General features: G+C 39.5%; 2 protein-coding genes across 7 annotated transcripts in view; one reads left to right on the forward strand and one right to left on the reverse strand.

Annotated features, from left to right (window-relative positions):
- GPATCH2L (G-patch domain containing 2 like) overlaps positions 1-23,915 on the reverse strand; it is a 74,734-nt gene that overhangs the window by 39,223 nt on the left and 11,596 nt on the right. For 3 of the 6 annotated variants that reach the window (XR_009210178.1, XM_032135059.2, XM_032135061.2), the window contains exons 3-8: positions 20,167-20,231; positions 14,335-14,511; positions 12,727-12,806; positions 9,648-9,715; positions 8,303-8,357; positions 5,477-5,562 (exon numbers count right to left, since the gene is read on the reverse strand). Coding sequence is in view for 3 of the 6 variants with exons in the window: in XM_032135059.2 (XP_031990950.1) it covers positions 5,477-5,562; positions 8,303-8,357; positions 9,648-9,715; positions 12,727-12,806; positions 14,335-14,511; positions 20,167-20,231 (531 nt within the window). In the remaining 3 variants the exon portion in view is untranslated. Of the gene's footprint in view, positions 1-95; positions 196-5,476; positions 5,563-8,302; positions 8,358-9,647; positions 9,716-12,726; positions 12,807-14,334; positions 14,512-20,166; positions 20,232-23,915 lie in introns of all 6 variants that reach the window. The other 3 variants (XR_009210177.1, XR_009210179.1, XM_058429247.1) reach the window with 2 other exon arrangements.
- LOC116456322 (large ribosomal subunit protein eL32-like) lies at positions 17,428-17,951 on the forward strand. The gene has a single exon (XM_032753767.2). The coding sequence runs from the start codon at positions 17,475-17,477 to the stop codon at positions 17,880-17,882; it is 408 nt and encodes a 135-aa protein (XP_032609658.1). The 5' UTR covers positions 17,428-17,474; the 3' UTR covers positions 17,883-17,951.

Raw genomic sequence — 23,915 nt, forward strand, 5'->3', positions numbered from 1 at the left:
ACCAAAGGTCATATATATCATATATTCCAATTATTCTGCTTAATTACGAATCTATTCACCTCAATTATTTTTAACAAAAATGTATGGAGGCCTACCCAATGTAACATACTATGCTGGATGTGCAGAGGGAGATAAAAGATGACTGAGCTGAGGTCCTGTCCCCAGAAGCTCACAACATAGTAGGAAGGCCAATTCCTAAAGAAAGAATTAATACTCTGAGACACTGAGTTGTAATCAGAGAACAAGTAAGTGCTAGGGTAAAAGGAGAAAAAGGAGGATTAAATCTAGGGATTTAATCCCTAGATTAAATGTGAGACTCCTTTCTCACATGTAATTTTACCTTTAGGGTTTACTGACATTTATTAAGCAGTCAGGAGGGGAAATATTTTCACAGACTTGCACCTGGGAAAAGATCTAGGCCTATGGCACTAGGAGCAGATAGGAAGAAAAGGAAAAACAAAAAACAAAAAACACTTCACAATTATCATAGGAAACAGAGAAGGCTTATCTAACAGGAAGCGATCCTAGCAATTCCACTAATGGTTTTCACTTAAATGTAACCCTCAGTAGTCTGTGACAAACTGCTCACCGGCACCTAAAAATTCTCCCTAATCTAATTCCCTTAGCTGGGCTAAAGTAGGCATATCTATGAAGCTGTTTCATGCCACCCATAAGAGCCAAATCATTTCACATCAGTTGGAAAGATGGGTATGTTACAATGGAAAAACAGAGAGAAAGAAAGTGCTTTCATCATTCCACTTAGGCAGTAAGATGCCAGCCAGCTGACAGCCACTGTCAACGAGACCCTCTGATAGAGGACAAAAGATTCAAGAACTGTGTACTATACAATGGGCAATTCCAATAGGCTTGGGCAGCCTTATAGACAATACTACAGCAGAAACATTGCTTCACACACGTGGCTGAAACTGAGGCACTAAAGAGGTGAGAAAGCAACACTGTACTTCACAGCATCAACAGATACAGGACTAATAAAAGGTTTCTTCCCCCAAGCCCTGAGGTAAAACCTCAGGCTGTTTATTATGGCTCCAAAGGTCAAAATTAATAGCATGAAGTGAGTCTTCTTCTTACTCTTTGAAACTCCTTGTCAAGTGGCACAGCCAGCTGGGCACACAACTCTGATATGCAGATCATAACGTTTGTGAACAGATAAAATGAATTACAAATGAGCTCAGCCTATCCTATTTCAACTCTCTAATGGGTAGGAAGGTCTCTCTCTTTTTTTTTTAACCCTGACTCTGTCCAAATGCCTCCTCTTATAGACCATTTGAGATCATTTAAGCACCTCAAGAATTTGTATTACATCTAATTAGCAAATGACTCTGGAAGCCAACTCAAAGTTTTTAAAATTGCAATTTATCCTAAGGATGGGGTAGGGCAGTAACTACATAACTAAAATAATATTGGTTACCAGGATGCTCAATATTTACATATATTATTTCATTGTGGTCCCCATTCAACCAATTTTAAAAGTACTGATATTTCCATTTTAAAGATGCAGAAATTGAGGTATGGGAAGATTAAGTCATTTGCCTGGGTAAAGCCAGGATTCTCACCCAGGTCTGCCTGACACTAATATCTACACTCTTAATCTCCTACCACCTATGCCAATGGAGTATGAAGAAAGTAGAAGCTATGAAACTTCTCATCCATTCATTAAGAAACATGTACAATATATGCATACCAGGCTGATATCTGCCACCCTTACCACAACTAAAAATAAGATTTCTCAAAGAAAAAATAGTTTATTTACAAAGGAAGCTGACCTATATGAAAAGAAGACATCAGTGCTTTGCTATTTCAGAGCTTAAAGAAAGAATAAATTAAAATGGTAATGCTTGACCAAATTATCTTCCAAAATAAAGGAAAGGTCACTAAAAGTTGACCTTTCCTTTGAGTTGGAGAAAACTAAAACACTGCCATGAAAAGTTTTTGTACTCAAAAACTGCAACTGGTGATTTATGAATCACACAGATGCAACTGACCTGTATGTAGCAATTGATAAATCCTAGCTATCATTTTCTTTGGTAATAATAGTACAAAAAACTATCCTTCACAATCAACAAATCTCTCATTTTGGGAAAAACTGCTTGCAGCACTAGTCTCCTTATTACAAGTTTGTGACTGTGCCCTTAACAATACCACTGCCTCTACCAGAATGCCAATCACACCATCTGCTGTTGGAGCAGCAGCAATTCTTAACACCAATACCAAGTATTACACTTTTAACAGCAAATCCCAATACTAGCAACCAAAACAACCAAACCAAAACACTTGGCTTATGGATTTCACCTACACGCCCAGCCAACAATCCAACTATCCATATATCCACCTGACAAAACTCTGCCCCTGATCCATTTATTAAGAACTATGTGCTGGGCACTGTACAGATACTAACACTCTTCTCTACCTGCAAAGCTAAGAGAAGTCCAGAGGTCAACCTCCCGTAAGGAATGGTGCATACCATACCAAAGTACAGAGTTCGCGCCAATTATGAAAGGGGAGTCCCTATTAAGCAAATTACAAAGCACCAGTCACAAAACCATATGCATTTAGGACAACAGTTCTTAACCCTGGCTGCATACTAATCACCTAGGGAGCTTTAAAATAATGCCAATGTCTAGGCCTCATCCCAGACCAATTAAATCAGAATCTCTGGAAGTGGGGCCCAGCATGGATGTATTTCCCTAAAGCTTCTTAGGTGATTCCAACTTGCAGCCAGGGTTGAAAACCACCAAGTTAACTATTTCCAGAGTGCTCTTCCTGAAATCCACAAATCTTTTTTTTTTTTTTTTTTTTTTTTTTTTTTTTTTTTTTTTTTTTTTTTTTTTTTTTTTTTTTTGAGACAGAGTCTTGCTCTGTCGCCCAGGCTGGAGTGCAGTGGCGTGATCTTGGCTCACTGCAACCTCCGCCTCCTGGGTTCATGCCATTCTCCTGCCTCAGCCTCCCGAACAGCTGGGACTACAGGCGCCCACCACCACACCCAGCTAATTTTTTGTATTTTTTTTAGTAGAGGCGGGGTTTCACTGTGTTAGCCAGGATGGTCTCTATCTCCTGACCTTGTGATTCACCTGCCTCGGCCTCCCGAAGTCCTGGGATTACAGGCGTGAGCCACCGCGCCCGGCCTGAAATCCACAAATCTATTACATGGTACAAAGACCACAAAACTCTCCCTCCCATCCACTGCACCTGTCATCTGGGCTGTATTAAAACGATACATCAATAAAATGTTATTTTAAGATTATGGTCCAATTATTTATTTGTTTATAGCAATGAAATACTAAACAAGAGAGGATTTTAGGTCATGCACCATCCTCCCAATGCCCCCCGCACCCACCTATTCTGAGAACCAGAAGGGCATATGGTTCTGGCAGGGAGGAAACTGCTGAAAAGCCCTTGCTCTTGCTTGGGAGAATGGAATTGGCAGTGTCCAGGCAAGAAGCAGCCTCAGCTCAGTAACGACAGGAGGGAACCTTCATAGTTCAGGCATGATTATCAAACTCTTTGTGCTCTTAAAGGAGAGTAATTATAGGCATCTGAAAAAAGGGAAGCACTCCCTGAGGAACTCTTCCTCACATGCTTCCCAAGAGGTAGTAGGGCCATTAAAAATTCCATGATGAAGAGGAAAAACAGCCTGGGAACAGCCAGGAGGCAATACAGCAAATTAATACACCAGCCCTCCTCGGGGAAAGCTGTGATAAAACAGGAAACACTTCTCTCTTTGCAAAATAAAATCATACCACTAATGATAACATAGTCGCCACACACACACACACACCATGCTAATGATGCGTGTGAAATTTCCAATGCTGCCCAGATGCTTTGAAAGAAATGTTTCCCTACTACAAATAAAATGGGACAAGAAAAAGATACAATTTCCATTGGAAACAGTTTTTAGTAGAGTCATTCACCTGTCTCTTCCCTGCCACTACTCCTTCACACTCCTCCTTGGTGCCAGGCTTTTGCTAAACGATCCACTCTTTGCAAAGCCTACTGCCCAGTTCCGAATCCAGTCTCATCAGTCTGCCCCACTGGAGCTAGACAGTTCCATCTTCACTAACCCCTTGCTGGGGAGAAACTATTACAAAGGAGTGACCAGTTGCCCTGAGAGCTCAGTATGTCATCATTCACATTTTCTAAAAATTGCATAGAAGTCATTTGCTCTGATCATTTCCCATGGAGCAGTGGTTGCCAAGCTTTATTGAGGTGCACCCTCATGAGTAAAAAATCTGAAAAAAACATTATGTATGTAGTACATATATATAAAATATAAATATGTGCTACTAGACACATATGTATAATTTAAAACAAAAAAATTTGAAGGATCAGCTATAAATAAATGTAAGTTTAAAAATTTTCTTCCCCTTTCCAAAAAAATCTTCACATATGCAACCCACTTGGTATCTACTGCCCTGGGTATGACATCTAGAATACCACTGCCTCTACCAGAATGCCAATCACACCATCTGCTGTGTGTGTTATTATTTAATGTGTGTTATTTTACTTTGAAAGCATCACTGTTTACTCTCAAAATGGAAACTAAAAGAGGGACAAAAGCACAATTGTGGTAACAAGGATAAAGAGTCTGAGCTTCCCTTTCTCACCAACACAGAGACCCTCCCTACAAGTAGAAAGGGTAAAAGAGTAACGAGGTATTTCAGAACTCTTTTTCAAGAGTAGTATATGGTTGTTCTTGGGTTGCAAACCATGTAATACGTTAAGGGAAGTGATCTTTCAATTAGGCATATTGTATAAAAGGCTAAGTATAAGTGAAAAAGAAAAAAAAGAAAAAAGAAAAACCAAACCAACTAAAATAAACTAATAAGCAAATTCAATTCAGACTGTGATAGAGCCATAAAGGAAACAAACACATAATGAGCAGGAAGTGCTGGAGGTGGCCCCTTAGACAGGATGGTCTGAGTGGTCCTCCTTGACGAGGTGGCACCTAAGCTGAGACAAGCAGCAGCTCAAAGACAGTTTTCCAGTCAAAGGGAAGAAGTGCAAAGGTTCAGAGGCAGGAAAGGACTGCTGCAATTTTTGAAGAACAAAACAGAGGTCCCTGGTACTGCTGGATCTCTCCCCCACAGAGGGAGAAAATTATACGAAAGGAGGCTGTACATGTAGGGAGAAGTCAGATTATGCAGGGTTTTGCAGGGTCATGGCAAGGAACATTAATAATGTTCTTTGAAGATGGGGCTTTTAGCAGGAGAAATAAAATGAAATATGAGCCAGAAGACTTAGGTCAAAGTTGAGACTTAATCACATACTAGCCTTGGACCACAGGAAGATACTTCACTGCTCTGCCTCAGTTTCTACATCTGTAAAACATCTATTCACCTCAAAAGATTGTCAGGATCAAATTGGATACTGTACACAAACATACTTTACAATTTGAGGTGTAATAGAAAGGAACATAGTATTGTCCAGAAGCAAATAACAGCTACTAAAAGACAATTACCTGGCAGAGCAGTGTGCTGGTGAACACCTTCGGTGAGAAGCATCGGCAAGAACATCCAGGGAGTAAAGGGGAGACAGGGGATTGAACTGCAGGAATGAATAAGACTATTTTAGTAAGGCTTACATGAAATGGACCTGATCCTAAAGGGTAACCTACACTTTGATTACTTTTCCCCTTTGACTATCCAACTCTTTTGTTATACCAAACACAGACACTGTTCAGTAAAGTCACACATATTTAATAGTGTGCCTGTGAATGTACCAAACCTGATCTAGCACACCTCAAAAAAAAAAAGCTATTCCTTATTAAACAACAATTTTTTCAAAAACTTCTGACATACAATAGTCACTTAAATGGCAGAAGACAGTTTTTACCACATGATGTAACAGGAACTTGTGCCTGCTGATTAACAACTATGTATCAGCCCTTGTTCCCAAGAAGATTAGCATGAAATTACCTTTTCATTTCCTTATCCTGGCAAATGTTTCCAAGAATAACTGGTTGGCACATAACAGCAGCATAGTATTGTGGAAAGAGAACTAGACTAAGAATTAGAACACCTTTTAGTTCCAATCTACCACTGAGATACTGGGTGTTAAAAATTACATAACCTCTGAGCTTTACTATCCTTATCTGTTAAATGAATATATCACTATCTGTCTTATCATTTTTTTTTTTTTTTTTGAGACAGAGTGTCACTCCATCACCTAGGCTAGAGTGCAGTGGTGTGATCTCAGCTCACTGCAACCTCCACCTCCCGAGTTCAAGCAATTCTCCTGCCTCAGCCTCCCAAGTAGCTGGGATTACAGGCGCCCGCCACCACACCCAGCTATTTTTTTTTTTTTTTTTGTATTTTTAGTAGAGACAGGGTTTCGCCATATTGGCCAGGCTGGTCTTGAACCCCTGACCTCAGGTGATCCACCTGCCTCAGCCTCCCAAAGTGCTAGGATTACAAGCATGAGCCACTGCGCCAGGCCTGCCCTACCTATTTTACAGGGTTATTATGAGGGTTAAATGAAATATTGCTTTCAGAGTATAATTTCAGTTTCTCATCTGCAAAACATCTATTTAACTTCAAAAGTTGGCTGTGAGGATCAAATAAGATCCTTCACTTTATGTTTGCTAGCTTTCTTTGGACTTTTCCCACAACATACAGTCCTCTCCAAAAAGTTTAGAACTTAATATCCTCTGACATACAAAGACTGGAAGAACCCAGAATGATAACTTCAAACGTGTTTTATGAGAATACAAACTAAGCAACTGTTCTATCTGCCACAGAGGTTCCAATCTTGATTCTATTAGCTGTATGACTTTGGGCAAATAGTTTGAACTTTATAGATCTCTAGTTCATCATTTGCAAATAACAGATCTGGACCAGGTGACTGCCACAGGTCCCCTTCTGCCTTTAGATCCTCTGAGGCAAACATGATTAGTGCTCTAGCTTAGTGTTCTCCAAACTGCAGTCTCTCACATACCACCTTCATGACTTTCCTTATCTGCCTACAACCTGTACTACTGTTTACTTATTATTTTTCCTCATATCAAGTATTTTTGCTCAGCTTTGTCCTTACTATATTTCCGTGAAATAACAGGCTTGATAGCCTAATTACATCTTTTCCAATGTATACTATAATACATAACTTAAAAATTGTGCGTCCGTATGCCATCTAAAATCATCTCATACATATACACCAGTTATGTCTTCTACCACTCTAGTTCATTTTGAAACAGCGAATTCATAATGAAGATTCCAAGTCTAAAATGTGGATCATGTGTATCAACTCAATAAGCTACTAAGTCGTTAAAAACAACAACAACAACAACAACAAACAGGAAGCCTACAACTTTTCACCTGTCAGTGTTCATCTATTTTACAACTAATCACCAAGATAAAGCAATCCTCCAAAAAAATCACAAAGCTTCACACATAAAGAAACATATCGATAACCACTGTGAGTTAATTTTTAAACTGTGAGCCCTCCACATGGGCCTAAATATGCCAAGGGTCCCCTCAGGGGGTAGCTAGGGAAAAGACTAAGAAGGAGAGGTTCTAAGGCAGGGGTCCCCAACCCCGGGGCCGCACAGCAGGAGGTCAGCTGTCAGCAAGCAGCTGCTCCCCATCGTGGGCATTACCGCCTGAGCTCTACCTCCTGTCAGATCAACAGCCACATTAGATTCTTACAGGAGTGCAAACCCTACTGTGAACTGAGCATGAGAGGGACCTAGGTTGTGCACGCCTTATGAAAGCCTAATGCCTGATGACCTGTCATTGTTTCCCACTAGATGGGACTGTCTAGTTGCAGGAACACAAGCTACATTGTGATCAGTTGTATAATTATTTCATTATATATTACAATGTAATAATAACAGAAATAAAGTACACAATAAATGTATTGCACTTGAATCATCCCAAAACCATCCCTCTCACCACGCCCCCAACCCGGGTCCATGGAAAAACTGTCTTCCACAAAACTGGTCCCTGGTGACATAAGGTTGGGGACCACTGCTCTAAGGCTTTGACCCCACTTCACCCAAAGCAGCTCTACCTTCTGCTTCATACGTTTAGGCTTCAACATAGTACTTCTCAACGCAGGATTCTGATGTTGAACTAAACCATATGCAAATGAGATTCATTCCGCTTTCTTACTGCAAAGTTCAAAACTAAAATAAAAACAGGATTCCTATGAAATATATGCTACAAGAAACTAATGATCACAGTTGAACCTACAAAGAGGAATTAGCTGCAGTTTTTACCAGTAAGTATTGGATACTCTTAGAAAACAGTTCTCCAAGAAAATCAAAATAACAAGAAAGAGGAAACCTTACCTCATGTGCACAAGCAGAAATGTGAGGAAAATCAGAAGCCAACGCTTTATTCTTTCTAAAGAAAAGGAAACCAAATGATAAAATAAAGATGACAAAGAAAAATGATCTTACCTGATTTCGTTTTTTCCCAGCTGATGGTAACCAGAAACTAAAGAAAGGGAGAGAATAACAGGAAAGAAAACAATAAAAAAAGTGATAGGAAAATTACAGAAGGGAGAAGAAGATGTTGGAATAATGAAGTACAGACAAAGAAGGGAATAGAGAAAAGAAGCAATCAGTGGAGGAGAAAGAGATTAAATGTATGTGAATGTTTTAAAAAAAAAAAAAAAAAAAAAAACCTCTTCAAAGGAAAAAGGCTTGTAATGGAATGTAAAAAGACTGGACAATAGAAATAAACCCAAGATTACAGTGTGACACCAATACTCGCTCAGCTGTGCAGTGACAACAGGAGCCTCAACTCAAAAAGGACATAAACCACACCCACATCTTTATTTTCTATGTAAAATTAGCCCCGGTTGGATGTGTATAGGATCATAACTGGGTACTGACCATGATGCATACAAGATATATGAAAGAACCAACCATTTTAGGGGACAAGGCTGTCACAAGAATTGGCAGAATTATTTTCCTGTAGCTACATACAGGCTTCCTACAGCACTCACCACAGTAATTAGAACAAAAAGACATTTCAAAAGTTGGGCGCAGTGGCCCACACCTGTAATCCCAACACTTTGGGAGGCCGAGGCGTGCAAATCGCTTGAGCCCAGGGGTTCAAAACCAGCCTGAACAACATGGCAAAACTCTGTCTCTACAAAAAATACAAAAATTAGACAGGCGCAGTGGCATGCGCCTGTAGTCCCAACTACTCAGGAGGCCAAAGTGGGAGGATTGCTTGAGCCTAGGTGGCAGAGGTTGCAGTGAGCCATGACTCTGCCACTGCACTCCAGCCTGGGAGGCAGAGCCAGACCCTGTCTCAAAAAAAAAGATATTTCCCTATGAAAAGGTCTAAAAATAGGAAGAGAATATAGGAAGATAGCGGCAATCATCCATTTTGGAAAAAAAAAATTTAGAGACAGAAACATTAGTTTAAAATAAACATCTTTACTGGAGGCTACTAATGCAGCATCTGTAGGTATAAAAAAAATACAATGAAACTAGTCTAGAAAGTAAAAGAAAATCACTGTCACAGGTTTAGGATGTTGCCATCTTTAACTGTTATAAAGTACAAATCTTTAAGATCTCTTTGAACTCTGAAGCCTGATTTCTAAGTTGCACCATAAAACTCCCCTCTGCCTCCTCCTCCAAGGAGCAGACTAGCACAGCCAGTAAATACATAAGCACTTACTCTTTCTGCCGAGGGTCACTAATGATATGGCTTATCCTCTCAGTCCCCAAAGTGTTTATGCTGGTATCCTAAAAAGACAAGGCAGACAAGAGTATCATCTAACCACAGAAACAAACATATAAAGTACAATATCAATCTTTCCCATAACTGTGCCAGCTAAGGCAACTTCAAAAGGCACATGTTAAAAGTCAATCTTAAAATAAAACAGCAACTATACTTCTTTTTATTGGAATCCATCTTAAAAGTATTACATGTTATCCTACATTTATTATTCTCTAGTGACCAAAAGTCTTCATAAACACTTTATAGACACTGTTCACCATATATGATATTTTAATAAGTACTATACCTCCTGTAACTACTGAAGTATATAGGAGTAAAAATCCTTTTTTAGAAAATTCAACAATAGCCAATTTTTAACAGGCCAACACACCAAGCTCCCTAGAGCTATATGATTATAGTCCCAACAGCCTTTATCTTGGGACATTACCAAATCCTCACTGGTAAAACGTAAATATCTGCTGACTAAATACAAATACAACAAAAGAATTTTGTGACTTGCAAAAATTGTTACTCTGTACTTTGTCCCTCAAACATCATCTCATGAAATAAAAATAGAAATTTGTATAAAACTGATTCCTAAACTCAGCGTTCTCAAGATTATAGTGTAAAAGCTTACCCGTAACACCACAAACAGTTCAGAAACCAACCATTTCCAAAAAATTGGAAAACGACAATTCACTCTTCATTTAACTTGAGTACATTCACAATGCTTACCTACCATGGCACCTGGGAAAACATACCAACACACATCTGAGTAACTGTTGTGTTGAGAGAACACAAGTCATGGGCGTGAATGCCAAGAACGTCAAGGCTGTTCTTCAAACACATTTGTGTCTGGACAAATGCTATTACCTGTATTCATCTATATGAGTGGACCGTGCTAAACATCAGGCTACACATTTCAGCAGAACTAGCTATAGAAAAATTACTCTGAGGTCAGAGTCCGGGCGGTAGTGGAGTTAAATGAGAAGTTTTCATATACTATATTCTTCACATTCTATATTTCTTATAGCTATGCCTCCTGGTCACAGACACAGACATGGTAGAGGGGCCAAGGGAAAAGATGGGTGAAAAATGAGCTATTTGTTACAGCAGACAAATTATTAACTTAAAGTGCCGTAATGTTTAAATTTACAGTTTATTACTGTGTAAATTACAAGCAGTACTTTGTGTAATTAGCAGCTCGCTGGCAGGGAGCTGTGAATGAAACTCATTATTTATGATTACAATTTAGAAAAGCAGAAGAGAGATGGGGGAGGGGGAAGAAGGGGAGCAGAGCAGTGACCTCTTCTAGAAATGATAAATATCCCTTTAAGGTGATGAAGATGAATTAAACAAGTAAATATTATCCTATCCATTTGAAATCATTAAAGGCACATCCAATAGGCCCTCATTCCCTTCCAGGCAAGCTAAAAGGAAACCTTCAAGATAAAGTGACTTGTTTCCATGGAAGTGGATGGCTCTCATTTTATAAGAGCTGAAAGAAAGTAACATAGGTGGCAGGGGGAACATTATCTGTCAAGCCTAAACAATAAAAGTAAAACCTCTCCTTCTTCCACCCCATGTACTGCTATTCTGCTAGCTATCCCTGTTAACAATAAGCTCCTGAAACAGCAAAAGCAGTGTTTTGTCTGTAAAATGAGTAATTTGAAAGGTATCAGTCTTCCAATAATCAAATGTCTTCTAATTCAAGATTTTAACTTGAGGCCAGGCACAGTGGCTCATGCCTGTAATCCCAGCACTTTGGGAGGCCGAGGCAGGTGGATCACCTGAGGTCAGGGGTTTGAGACCAGCCTGGCCAACGTGGTAAAACCCCGTCTGTACTAAAAATACAAAAAAATTAGCCAGGCATGGTGGTGGGCACCTGTAATCCCAGCTACTTGGGAGGCTGAGACAGGAGAATCGCTTGAACCTGGAAGGCAGGAAGTTACAGTGAGCCAAGATCGCACCATTGCATTCCAGCCTAGGTCACAGAGGGAGATTCCATCTCAAAAAAAAAAAAAAAGATTTGAACTTGAATTTAAAGATAAAAAGAAATATGAATCTTGGGCTCGTCTGGAAATAAACAGCCTCATTTCTTTTGCATGCCTAAAACTCCAGAAAACTGTTTCCTGGTCAGACTATAAAACAGTATCCCCTTAAGGGAAGCCAGACTGTGGCACATATTGTGCCACCTAGCAGGCATTCTAAATGCTTACCAAGTGAACAAACAAATTAATGCTCTCAATGCCTCTCCCTTCCTTATTCTTGGCCTACCACCATCTTCTCTGACTGAAGATGAGCTCCTGTCTTAATTTTTTCTCAATCTCAAAGTAGAGTAAAAAATAAAATTCATTAAAAATGCAAAAAGATAAAAGTAGACCTGGGTTCAAATCTCTATTCCGCCATTCCTATCTGGGTAACGTCAAACATTCCTTAACTTCTTCGAACCTAAGTTTTCCTCATCTGCTGAAGGTGCCTGCCCTTTTTCTACAAGGTTGCTGGAAGGATTAAATGAGCTGAGTCCCTAGCACCATCCCTGGCAAAGGCAGAACTGAATAAACAGCAGATAGTTCTCCCTCATGGCCAAGGAGGGGCTCTTGAAACTCAATAACAGTTTTTTTTTTTTTTTTAATGAATTCTAGGATGAAAGACCAAAGTTAGGAAAGAACAAAGATGCATTCATGAATTCAAGAGGAGTCATAAAGAAGCCAAGAGTATTTTAACTTACACAATAATAACATAACATTAATCAAAAGTTACAAAAGACACAGCTCAGGTTTGTAGGTTTATAGGCAATAGACACTGTAATGACAGTGTTTGCTTTGTCAGAACTTCTGTATGAATTACGTTTCATCTTTTATTTGTATATCCATTCACATGCTACATAATGTTCACTCTTGTAAACTCCCAACACATTCCAGTTGGCTCTATTAACTTCAGGGAGTTCTGTAGCACCTGATTGTTAATAGGATACACAACTCCCATAGGGAATATTATCTCCCCACTGAGCCGAGCTAACTGTGAGAGGTATCACCTTCCCAACCAGCCTTCTTCGCCCCTTTCTGAGGCATCGAGCTGCCGCCCCAGGTAGACGATTCAAGCGAGCGTGGTACCCTAAAAAAAGAAGGCAGGCCTCAGATACCGAATGCAGAAAATCCATATGCAATCCTATCTTTCTAGTACACCGAAGGCTTTACCCCCAGGATCTTACTAGATTGACCTTTAAACTAGCATCACAGAGCTATTTGCCAAGGATTTATTATTCCCAGGTCTTTGTCACTAGCAGTATGATCACAGGCATGCCATTTACCTTTGACCTAGGCATCCTCCATCTATAAAAGAGGGATAATCACTCAGTCCTACTTTACCGGGCTGTTTTGAAGACCCAATGAAATAGCAAGCAGAAGGGACTTTATAAACTGAAAACACCACACAAACATAAGGTACTATTAACAATTTTTAATTTAAAATTAAATGTTAGTTTCTATGTCAAAAACATTCTAATTCATGACATAATGGGGAAAATAGCACTCGTCGGATAACCCAATTTTTCTCACTGCTGCATGTGTTCTACACAAGGAAAGAACAACTGGAGGAAACCACACCAAAATGTTATTAATGAGATTGTCTCTGGATATGAGATTATAGGCCATTTTAAGTTTCTTCTTACTATTCTTGCTTATTTGTATATATTTTAAGCGGTCCATTAGAAACTTTTAGAAATGTTCATCAAAATGTTCAATAAAGCAATGTGTGCCTCAGCCAGTCTTTACCAAGAACCAACTGCTGGTTCACCATGACAAAAATTCACCATGACAAAACAAAATTCACTATGACAAAATCCTACATAATACGAGTTTACATCTTGTAGTGTGATTCTGATCACCCACAGATGTTCAACAAATTCTTGGCAACTGATTAACTGGTTGATCATGGGTTACTGGCAACCCTAGAATCATAAATTTATAGTGCTAAGAAATGGTTTTGTCCAATGTCACATATTGTAAGTGATGACCTTGTCATCCCAGGAAAATGAAGTGACTATCACAGAGCTTGGTAGACAGTACCAGAGTATTAACACCACATTTCCATCTCTCTGTCCAAGGTTCTTTCCACCCACTTTGCTACATCATAATTGAAGAAAAAGCAAAGGGAAAAGGAAACATATTTGTGTTAAAGTCCCCAATAATAGGGTCATTAAAATAAAACTATTTAAATTATTTTAAAAGCATCCATTTTAAAAACACCATTATATGTGAATACTCTTACTGAAAATAAGAATATGTATGTGAATGTTCTTATTGAAATCTGTTCTCTTCCAAAATCCGATACTCAATAACCTATCAGTTTCACATCAGGATAAGCAGCTGTCACTAAATCTGGCACAAACGGCAATGGCAAGCTGAAGGAATCTCCTGCTAATATATATGTCCCAAGAGTTTCCGTGGATTAGTTTAGGAAGGAACGGAGAGAACCTTAAGCTTTGAGACTTACTTTGAATCCTCTAGAAAATTCTTGAGCTAGCTCCAAAATTCAGATAGTTAATGTGTGATTGAAGGCATGAGTATGCTTGCTAGGGGCTGATTGCTCTGCCCAAGGAGAACCATAAAAGCATTAAGTTCTTGGTCTCCTTAGAACTCACCTCTTTGAGCTGGCCGAGAAGGTAAAAGGAATGTGGAATCTGAAAATTTATCCAATCCAGAATCCATCCTTTCTACTTCAGAACAATGATCAGGAGCCCACTTGGGCAGAAGATTAGGGACAGTGAATCCTGGGACACATTCTCCTTCATAGAACCAATCACTCTGTTCATCATCACCTAAAGTAAAGAGATCATACCATAAGCTAGAATTTTAAACAAGGTCTGAGAAAAACAAATGGGAGGGATGATTTCTTAGTGCTATAGTTTTGATCATCCTTTTTTTTTTCCTTTTTGAGACAGAGTCTTGCTCTGTAACCCAGGCTGGAATGCAGTGGCATAATCACATGTTCAGGCAATCCTCCCATCCCAGCCTCCCGAGTGGCTGGAACCACAGGCTCATACCACTATGCCTGGCTATTTTTTTTTTTTGAGATGGATTCTTGTTCTGTTGCCTAGGCTGGAGTGCAGTGGTGTGATCTTGGCTCACTGTAACCTCCACCTCCCCTCCCAGGTTCAAGCAATTCTCCCTGACTCAGCCTCCTGAGTAGCTGGCATTACAGGCGCCCGCCACCATGCCTGGCTAATTTTTGTATTTTTTTAGTAGAGACGGGGTTTTGCCATGTTGGCCACGCTGGTCTTGGACTCCTGACCTCAACTGATCCGCCCGCCTCGGCCTCCCAAAGTGCTGGGATTACAGGCGTGAGCCACCGTGCCCGGCCTTTTTTTTTTCTTTTTTTTTTTTCTTTGCAGAAACTGGGTCTCCTTATGTTGCCCAGACTGGTCTTGAACTCCTGGGCTCAAGCAATCCTCCCACCTCAGCCTCCCAAAGTGCTGGAATTACAGGCTGATTATACTTTTAAATAAATCAAGGCACACAAAAAAGAAATTGTTCTGGTCCTTCTTGACTCATATTACAATGAAAACTGGAACATCAACCTGGTTTCACATAAATGTCATACTGTGTTAGACTGGACCGCTTTAATAGTTAAAAATAAATAAATAAAGCTACCACTTACCAAACCCTTACAACCTACCAGGATCCATGCTAAAAATCTGTAAATATGTCACTCCTCTTCCAAGCCCTACACTAACTCCAACTTACAAACAAGGCAACTAAAGCCTAGAGAAGTCAAGGTCAATTTAGTAAACAATGAAGCCAGGATCTGAACCCAAAGCCTGACTAACTCAAAAGCCTGAGATCTTTATTACAAAAACAAACTGCCTCCCCTATACCATTCTCAGTGGTATAAACTTGGAGGTTCAAAACCTATAAATGTTTCTCAGTTCAAAGCTAGCTATTCCTGAGGGATTTCTTGCTATATTTGCCTTTATCATAAATGGTGAATACAGAATATATGTCCATACTTCATTTTATCCTTGGTATCTCATTAATGGGACAGAAATCATCTTGACACTAGCAATCCAAGCTACTGGGGAAAAAAAAAAAAACAGAGCAACAAATAACATAATTCCTTAAGGCTTTTCAATAAGTTATACCATTTTCCCAAGGCCATATTGTTAATTAACAGCAAAGTCACAACCAGAGCCATATATCCGGGCTGTTGGTACAAACTTCTTTCTACTGGCTACAGTGATAGTATCTCAGTTTCCAGTAGAGTTTATTCCTGCCAACAAAGAATAGATAATTTTATGTCTGCCACCACATACCCCTTTCAAAATAACAAAATTGAAGGAAATTATTACAAGAATATCTAAAGAGTTCATAATGTAGTCAGTCTCTAATGTACACTGGATTCCAGAGAAGTTGCTCAGAACATGTCAATCTCATGAAGTATGAGATTCATGGGTCATTAACACCCAGGATAATAACTCTTAAATCACTGTGGAGATCTCCAAAATGGGCAATGAAAACTGCATTCTGGTGAAAAGCAGCAGATATTACAACTAAGAAAGTGACTCAAAGTGTTCCCTTATAAAAACACATCACAAACAGCTGTCTCTCTTACAGCAGTTCTCAACTTTGAGCATGCATCAGAAGCACCAGGAGGGCTTGTTAAAACATGGACCACCGAGCCCTTACTCCAGAGTTTCTGATTCTAGTCTGGGCAAGACCAAAAATGTGTATTTCTAACAAGTTCCCTTATGATGCTAAGCTGGCCTGGGGACCATGTTTTGAGAACCACTACTCTAAAAGCATCTCACAAAACCAGATACATAGATGAACTGAATACAGGCATTAGTGTATAATAACTAGTTTCTCTGTACTTCAATATATTAATTCTTTTCTTATTCATAAGCATTCCTTAGGCCATTTATTGAAATAGTATATTTAATTAGGCCATGTTTTCTGACGACAAATGGCAAACTATAATGGAATTTTTTTGGTTCTCAAGCAGTCATTCAAGATTTTTAATAATACAAAAAGGGACTCCCTGAACTAGAAGGAACGTTGTGAGATCACATAGACCAGTAGTCTTCAGTCAGGGTTCAGTAAGATGCCTGATAGAGGAGCTCCTTAAAAGAGCGCTGCCAGGGAATAAGCAAGAAGCTGGGTGGATCGGGCTCCTGACCTCTGGCTCCTCTAGAATTTTGCTTTAAACCAAATATGCTTAGTTGTTTTACAATCTGAGAATCTATGTTCGATTTTGTTTGGGGGAAAAAAAAGGAGAGTTTTCCCATTAATTGGATTATCAATAATTATTTATTAAACAATTACCATATGCCAGGAACATGCTAGGTATTGCGGTTGCACATAATAAGTCCTGCCTTGAAAAGCTTCAAGGGAAAAGACTCATACCTACCAACAATAACATAATTTAGTGAGTAGTAAAAGAAACAGTAAGTATAATACAAGGAGCCACAGAGAACAGAGGAGAAAGGGCTATTGGCCAGAACCCCCTCAGCAAACACATGGCACATTTAAATGGGGTCATTGCAGAGATGTAATGAAGTGACTATTCACAAAGGTGGAGACAGTACTAACGAGGAACCCCACAAGGGGATAGTGAAACACATCAAGTGGAGCCAGCACAGCAGGAGGCCCTTACCATTCCTAGACTTGGAGTGGCAAGGGAAAGAATGGTTATCAGAACCCAAAGAACTGCAGTTATAAAAGAAGGCTGCGCTCTCTCTTCCTCGGCGCTGCCTACGAAGGTGGCAGCCATCTCCTCCTCGGCATCATGGCCGCCCTCAGACCCCTTGTGAAGCCCAAGATCGTCAAAAAGAGAACCAAGAAGTTCATCCGGCACCAGTCAGACCAGTATGTCAAAATTAAGCCTAACTGGCGGAAACCCAGAGGCATTGACAACAGGGTTCGTAGAAGATTCGAGGGCCAGATCTTGATGCCCAACATTGGTTATGGAAGCAACAAAAAAACAAAGTACATGCTGCCCAGTGGCTTCCGGAAGTTCCTGGTCCACAACGTCAAGGAGTTGGAAGTGCTGCTGATGTGCAACAAATCCTACTGTGCCGAGATCGCTCACAATGTTTCCTCCAAGAACCGCAAAGCCATCGTGGAAAGAGCTGCCCAACTGGCCATCAGAGTCACCAACCCCAATGCCAGGCTGCGCAGCGAAGAAAATGAGTAGACAGCTTGTGTGCACATTTTCTGTTTAAATAAATGTAAAAACTGCAAAAAAAAAAAAACGGCTGCCAAACAAGAGTGGTGGCCCTCAGCAGAGGAACACAACCACTGCCAACCAGCAATCCAACAGAAAAGGTGTCAGGGAAAGCAATAATCTAATGTGGTGGACTGCATTAGCATTTCCAAGTCCTCTCTATAGTAGAATCATTCATCCATGACTTTTGCTCTTTGCCATTGGATTCCACAGTATCTTCCCTTTTAGGAAGAGCACACTTACTCATCCTACCGACACTGGGCTTGGTCATATGACTTGCTTTATGTAGTGGAAAATTAACAGATTATGATTCAAGCAAAGGCTTTAAATATGTACTTGTGGTCTAGCCTGGTCACCTGGCATTTACATCCTCTGCCATACGAAGTCCATGCCGCCTATCATCATTGCTCCTCCACCCTAGGTCCCAAAATACAATACACTGAGTAGATGTAAACCTAACTTGAAGCCTGGAGACCAGTGGAGCCCAGGCAAGATCAGTGGAACCATAGGCAACCCACAGCCCCATAGCAAGAAATGAGTATGGTAAACTGTGATAAGCCACTAAAATTTAGGGGCTGTTAAGCAGCATTACCACAATAAATACTTGACTAATATATCCAATATCACTCACCTCCCTCCCTTTGGTCTTCTGTTGATGCCTCCTATAGGCCAACCCCAACAAGAAATTGAAACCAAGAAGACCCACTGATATAGTTCATAAATATGCCCTTGCAGGGGCAAAAGGAAAACTGTGTCTTGGTAGATGACCAGTCATTCAAGGAAGATGAGGATGAGATTTCAGGCAGAAAGACCAGCATAAACAAAGGCAGAGAAGCAAGAAATCCCATAGCTTTACGTTGAGAACGCTAAGCATCAATGTCACCAGAATGTGTGAAGCTGAAGCAGAGAAAGAGAGGAAAGCTGGGTCTACAGAACATTCTATAATCTCTCATGATAAAGTAAGGAATCCTTATCAGTGAAAAGGCTTTCCAAAGGCCCAAAAACTTAATCTGCTGTAACAGGTCCACACTTTCTTCCATCTCTATAATTATGCATCATAACCTTTAAGAAGTGCATTTTGATATTCTTAGCACTGTAGAAAAGCAAAGAAAAAGAGCAAATATTGGTAACTCTGAATAGTATATATAACTCATTCATGGAAACTCATCAGACTTTCCTGGTATAATAAAATCAAAACTCTAGTTAGAGCCTACCTGTACACACACACACATAATCTCTAATGACACCTAATTCCCTCAGAATCTAAAAGATAGAAATGTACTCACAACAACCTCCATTACAGTAGGAAGCTCAACAACTCCAGGAGGATAAACTGCCTCTACGCCTACAACTTTGAGGCATGAACAAGATGCTGTACCCACAGTCCTTCTCCAAAAATCAGGACTTGGATGCTAAGTCTTACAGCCCCAGTATCTCTTCAGTTACTGGGGAGGCTACTTGGATCAACCTAGACATGTAGCCACTATGTCTGTCCTTTAATTGCTTAACCTATGGAGAAAAATTATTGGACTTCGGAGCTAGAAGAGACTTTAGAAATCCCTAAGTCCTTTATGTAGATTAAGAAAACCACAGTCCAAAAAGGCTACGTAAAATTTTTATTGGCATGTGGCCCCACACAAGTCTAGAGGACAAACATTTTCTAAAATACCCTTATATATAGGCAAAGTTTTAAATTAGTGTTTAGGTAGTAAAAATAAAGAACTGGTAATTAACTATACCAGTCTTATTCACAGGACTCTATACTCCAGGAGTTTTACTTTGAGGAAGATGATGTTTTATATAATATATTCACCTAGAACACTATAATCATTTATAAATAAGGCTACAAAAGTGACAAGATTTTCTCTATATGAAAATAACATCTTAACACCTAAAAAAAGACAGTAACACATGAACCTATTTCTTTATTCTAATAAAAAGAAACTTCCCAATGTCCCAGGCTCGACACTCTGACCACCTAGACCAATGATTCCCAAGTCTGATCTAGTGGCATAAGAATCACTTCAGGTGCTTGTGAAAAATGCAGATTCCAGGGGCCAACTCTAGACCTATTTGATTTCTAGGAGCTCAGGACTGTGCGGTTTTAACAGTTCCCTAGGTGGCTCACATATGCCTTAAAGTTTGAGAACCACTGCCATAGACAGTCACCATATTCTCCATGAGTCACTCCTATGATTATTCAAATATTTCCATAAACACGGAACCAATGTCCCAAAGCTAGGATCGACATTACCTTGTCGCCCTTCATCATTGGTAAAGAGCCCAGTGTCACTGCTGCTACACACACTGCTGGTTTCACTGTAAAAAGAGTAAAACACAAGAGAACTCATCAGCTCCAGTCAAAAACAAAGCACTGTACACTTATTTTGGTTTTCAAGCTTCCCTAATTTCATTCCAACTTGTTAGCCAACCAGATAGGTAAATTTCATCAGGAAGCTACAAAGTTTTATTTTCCTCCCCAAACAAATGAAATATAAGAGGAGAATTCTAAAATTTTCACTTATATTTTAAAGTACTAAAAAAAATCTAAAGTCACTTTGTTAGTTTAGGACTAGAAAGCTATTAGAGCTCAAAGACGTAATCTCAACCTAGTTTGGTATATTCAACAACACAAATTTACAAATTTACCAAACAATTTTATTCTTAAATATTGCCAACTATCAGTTTCAAATGAAGCTATGTAATTTTAAGACATCTAATATCTTTCAAGTTTCCCCCCATTTACAAAGAAGTAAACAAAAATCCATGAACAAGAAAAAAAAATGACAAAACTTGTTTTCTGAATTTACTGTCCTTCATATCGAGCAGATACACAAAACTCATTCTGAAAAAAGGAACTAAAGTTAAAAACAAAAATATAAAAACAAACTTCATTTGAACTCATTGAAATATAACTTTTGTCCCATGAAATTCTGCCCAGTTTCATTTTCTGAGCTATTGCTCACAGTTGATTTTGTTTCTTCTGATGGTGTGCTTCTAAATTTGATTTATCTGGTTCAAGAAAAACTTCTCAATCCTCTACAGTATTAGCTATTTCTTTGATTGGGAGTATTTCCTTCCAAGATAGTAAAAAATTTTTTTTTCACCTACTCTAGAAGATGCAAGAAACCAAAGCAAGGAAGAAGCATTTTCACCATGCTGTAGAAAACACAGGCTTGGCAAAATCCCAATCTATATTCCTGGATTAAAAATCTGAAAATATTTTGTATTTTGCAACATTTCCAAACGTCCTTCCAACACTAAATCTTAAAAATGCCAAATAAATTAAGGAGTAATGCTTTCCTCACTCAAGCTTGTCTCTGAATACCAGATGCAAAAGATCTGTCACAGAAATAGTCAACAAACAAATCCTTTTTTTTTTTTTTAAAGTTCTGGGATACATGCGCAGAATGTGCAGGTTACACAGGTATACATGTGCCATAATGGAACAAACCCCTTTTTTTTTTTTGAGATGGAGTTTCACTCGTTGCCCAGGCTGGAGTGCAGTGGTACGATCTTGGCTCACTATAACCTCCACCACCCAGGTTCAAGCAATTCTCCTGCCTCAGCCTCCCGAGTAGCTGGGATTACAGGCGTGCACCACCACACTCAGCTAATTTTTGTATTTTTAGTAGAAACGGGGTTTCACCATGTTGGTCAGGCTGGTCTTGAACTCCTGACCTCATGATCCGCCCACCATGGCCTCCCAAAGTGCTGAGATTACAGGCGTGAGCCACCGCACCCAGCCCAAACCCTATTTCTTTATAGATTCTTTCATTTTATTCTCTTATGTACTTAGTGTAAGGTAGGCCTCCAACTGTATTACCTAATTTTTATAACACTGCTAGAAAAGCAACTGAACCACATCCAACTGAAACAACAGAGTTAGTGTAAAGAAAGTCATCTTCACCTGCAGCTCCAAAGGCTTTTGCTCCCAACATTTTACTAGGAAATTCTTCATCACTTAAATTCTGCAAGTAACATTTTGCTTTCCTTGTTTTTTCACATCTCTCTATCTAACCTTCCCACCAGAGCCTCTTTGAAAGCAGAGGCACCCTAGGTAAGCCAGATGATTGGACATGGCATCTACTTTCTGACAGGTATATTATCATAGGAATCAAGCCTAATAAAACACTATGGAACCCTCTTGTCCACTGTTAGCTAAACACTGTAAACTTGGTACTGACTTGAAAATGCTTTCATCTCAACTGCTTTTCTTTCCAAGTTCTGAAGACGAACTGTTTGCCTTTCAAGGTACAATTAAAGGGTATGGTTTTCAAACTAGCAAAAATTCTCAGTTTTAAAACTATAGATCAATAGGTTTTTATTCTATATTCTTTTTTTATATTTGTATATTCTATCTATAGATCAGTGTTTTGGTTGTATTATGTTCCGTAATTTGAAACTCATACTTTTGGTAAAAGCAGAGTCAATAAAGTAAAGACCCAATCTCAGTACCAGAAACATCAAGAACTACGGTTCTCAACTAGAGACAATTTTGCAGCCCCCCTCCCAATTTGGCAATATCCAAAAACATTTTTGATATTCGTGACTTGAAGCAGAGAAGGAGGAGTTGGTGATATTTAGTGAGTGGAGGCCAGGGATGCTGCTCAACATCCTGCAATGCACAGCACAGCCCTACAACAGAGAATTATCTGGCCCAAAATGCCAGTAGTGCCTAAGTTGAGAACCCTGATCTACGGTGATGAACAAAGCAGAGGGCTGGAAGAGGTAGGGCATGCTGTTTAGGGAAACTACTTGAGAAGAGAGGAGCCTGTGCACGTTAGCTGGATGCAGCAGTCAACATCCCATAGAAGCAACAATACCACTTCCTTGCCAGGGCTGGGCCAGGGCCTCAAATGATCTGAAGACTCCAGATCCAGAAACAATCAGAAGGCAGCCAGACCTTCAGACAAACTGGTAGAAGTGAACCTACTCAAGAGTTGTACAGTTCACCCTTCCTTGCCTAACCGGGGCAGAAAGAAGATCCGGTAACCATGGAAGAGAATGATCTGGCCAGGGAAAAAAAATATCTTGCTCATCTCCATGTCCCCAATGCCTAACATAGCACCTGGCACATATCAGACATTCAGTAAACGTTACATAAATAGAATGAACTTGTTCTAGACACCTCTGTTGCCTGCCCTTATACGGCCTTGTGGCATGTCACTTCAACTCTTTAGTGCTATTTCCCTACATGTAAAATGTAGATGGATTATTGAGGATGTGATAGTATGAGGCATGTGACCCCACTTTGTGAACTCTAAAGCAATACACAAATGCAAACGATGAAAGATTAGAAAGCTACTTGTAGGGTACCAAATCAGTGTCTAAATATTATTTTAGAGGTTAATAGTAGTAATTTCCTCACTGACAACCTTCTCATTAGAACAGCACTCTAAATTTTATAAGATGCAAACCTATTTTCATTTTAAATGGAAAAACAAAATATGGCCTATGAAATCTATTATTTTTCCTGTACTGAGTTTCATCCAAAAGAGAGGAGGCACTACTCTCAGCCAAGATCTACAAGTGCCTCAGGAAGGGGTTTGGTACTTGAACTGAGTTTATTCAGAAAATTATTAATACAGAAGGCTACTATTAATGAAACCAAAAATATCATTCACTGAGTTCTACTGCAGGCCAGGTAATATACTAAGCACTTTATATTAATTATTATGCTGCTTCTACCCCCAAACTCTACAAGGTAAATACATCAACCTCATGTTACAAATGGAAGGGGGCTTAGAGAAAGTATGCAAGTTACCCAAGATTGCACAGCAAGTAAGCATCAGAGCCAGGGCAGTGTATGCCTAAAGCCCATGCGTTCACTGAAGGGCCACTACAACACAGATGGTGCAGATACTCATCTCATTTACTAAAGTCAATCCTGTGTTTCTCTATTCAGAAGATACCTTTGAATTTCAGGACTTTTCATTCTCCTGAAGATGCAAACAGATTAATTGAGCTAGGGAAGAAATGTTCCTTTGCTTTTAGCTACTT

Source organism: Hylobates moloch, unplaced genomic scaffold (genome assembly GCF_009828535.3).
Source record: "Hylobates moloch isolate HMO894 unplaced genomic scaffold, HMol_V3 SCAFFOLD_16, whole genome shotgun sequence".
In the NCBI taxonomy this organism is placed as follows: Eukaryota; Metazoa; Chordata; class Mammalia; order Primates; family Hylobatidae; genus Hylobates; species Hylobates moloch.

Bases quoted from the DNA above. Each gene is read 5' to 3' on its own strand.
- LOC116456322 (XM_032753767.2), top strand. From the start codon at position 17,475: ATGGCCGCCCTCAGACCCCTTGTGAAGCCCAAGATCGTCAAAAAGAGA.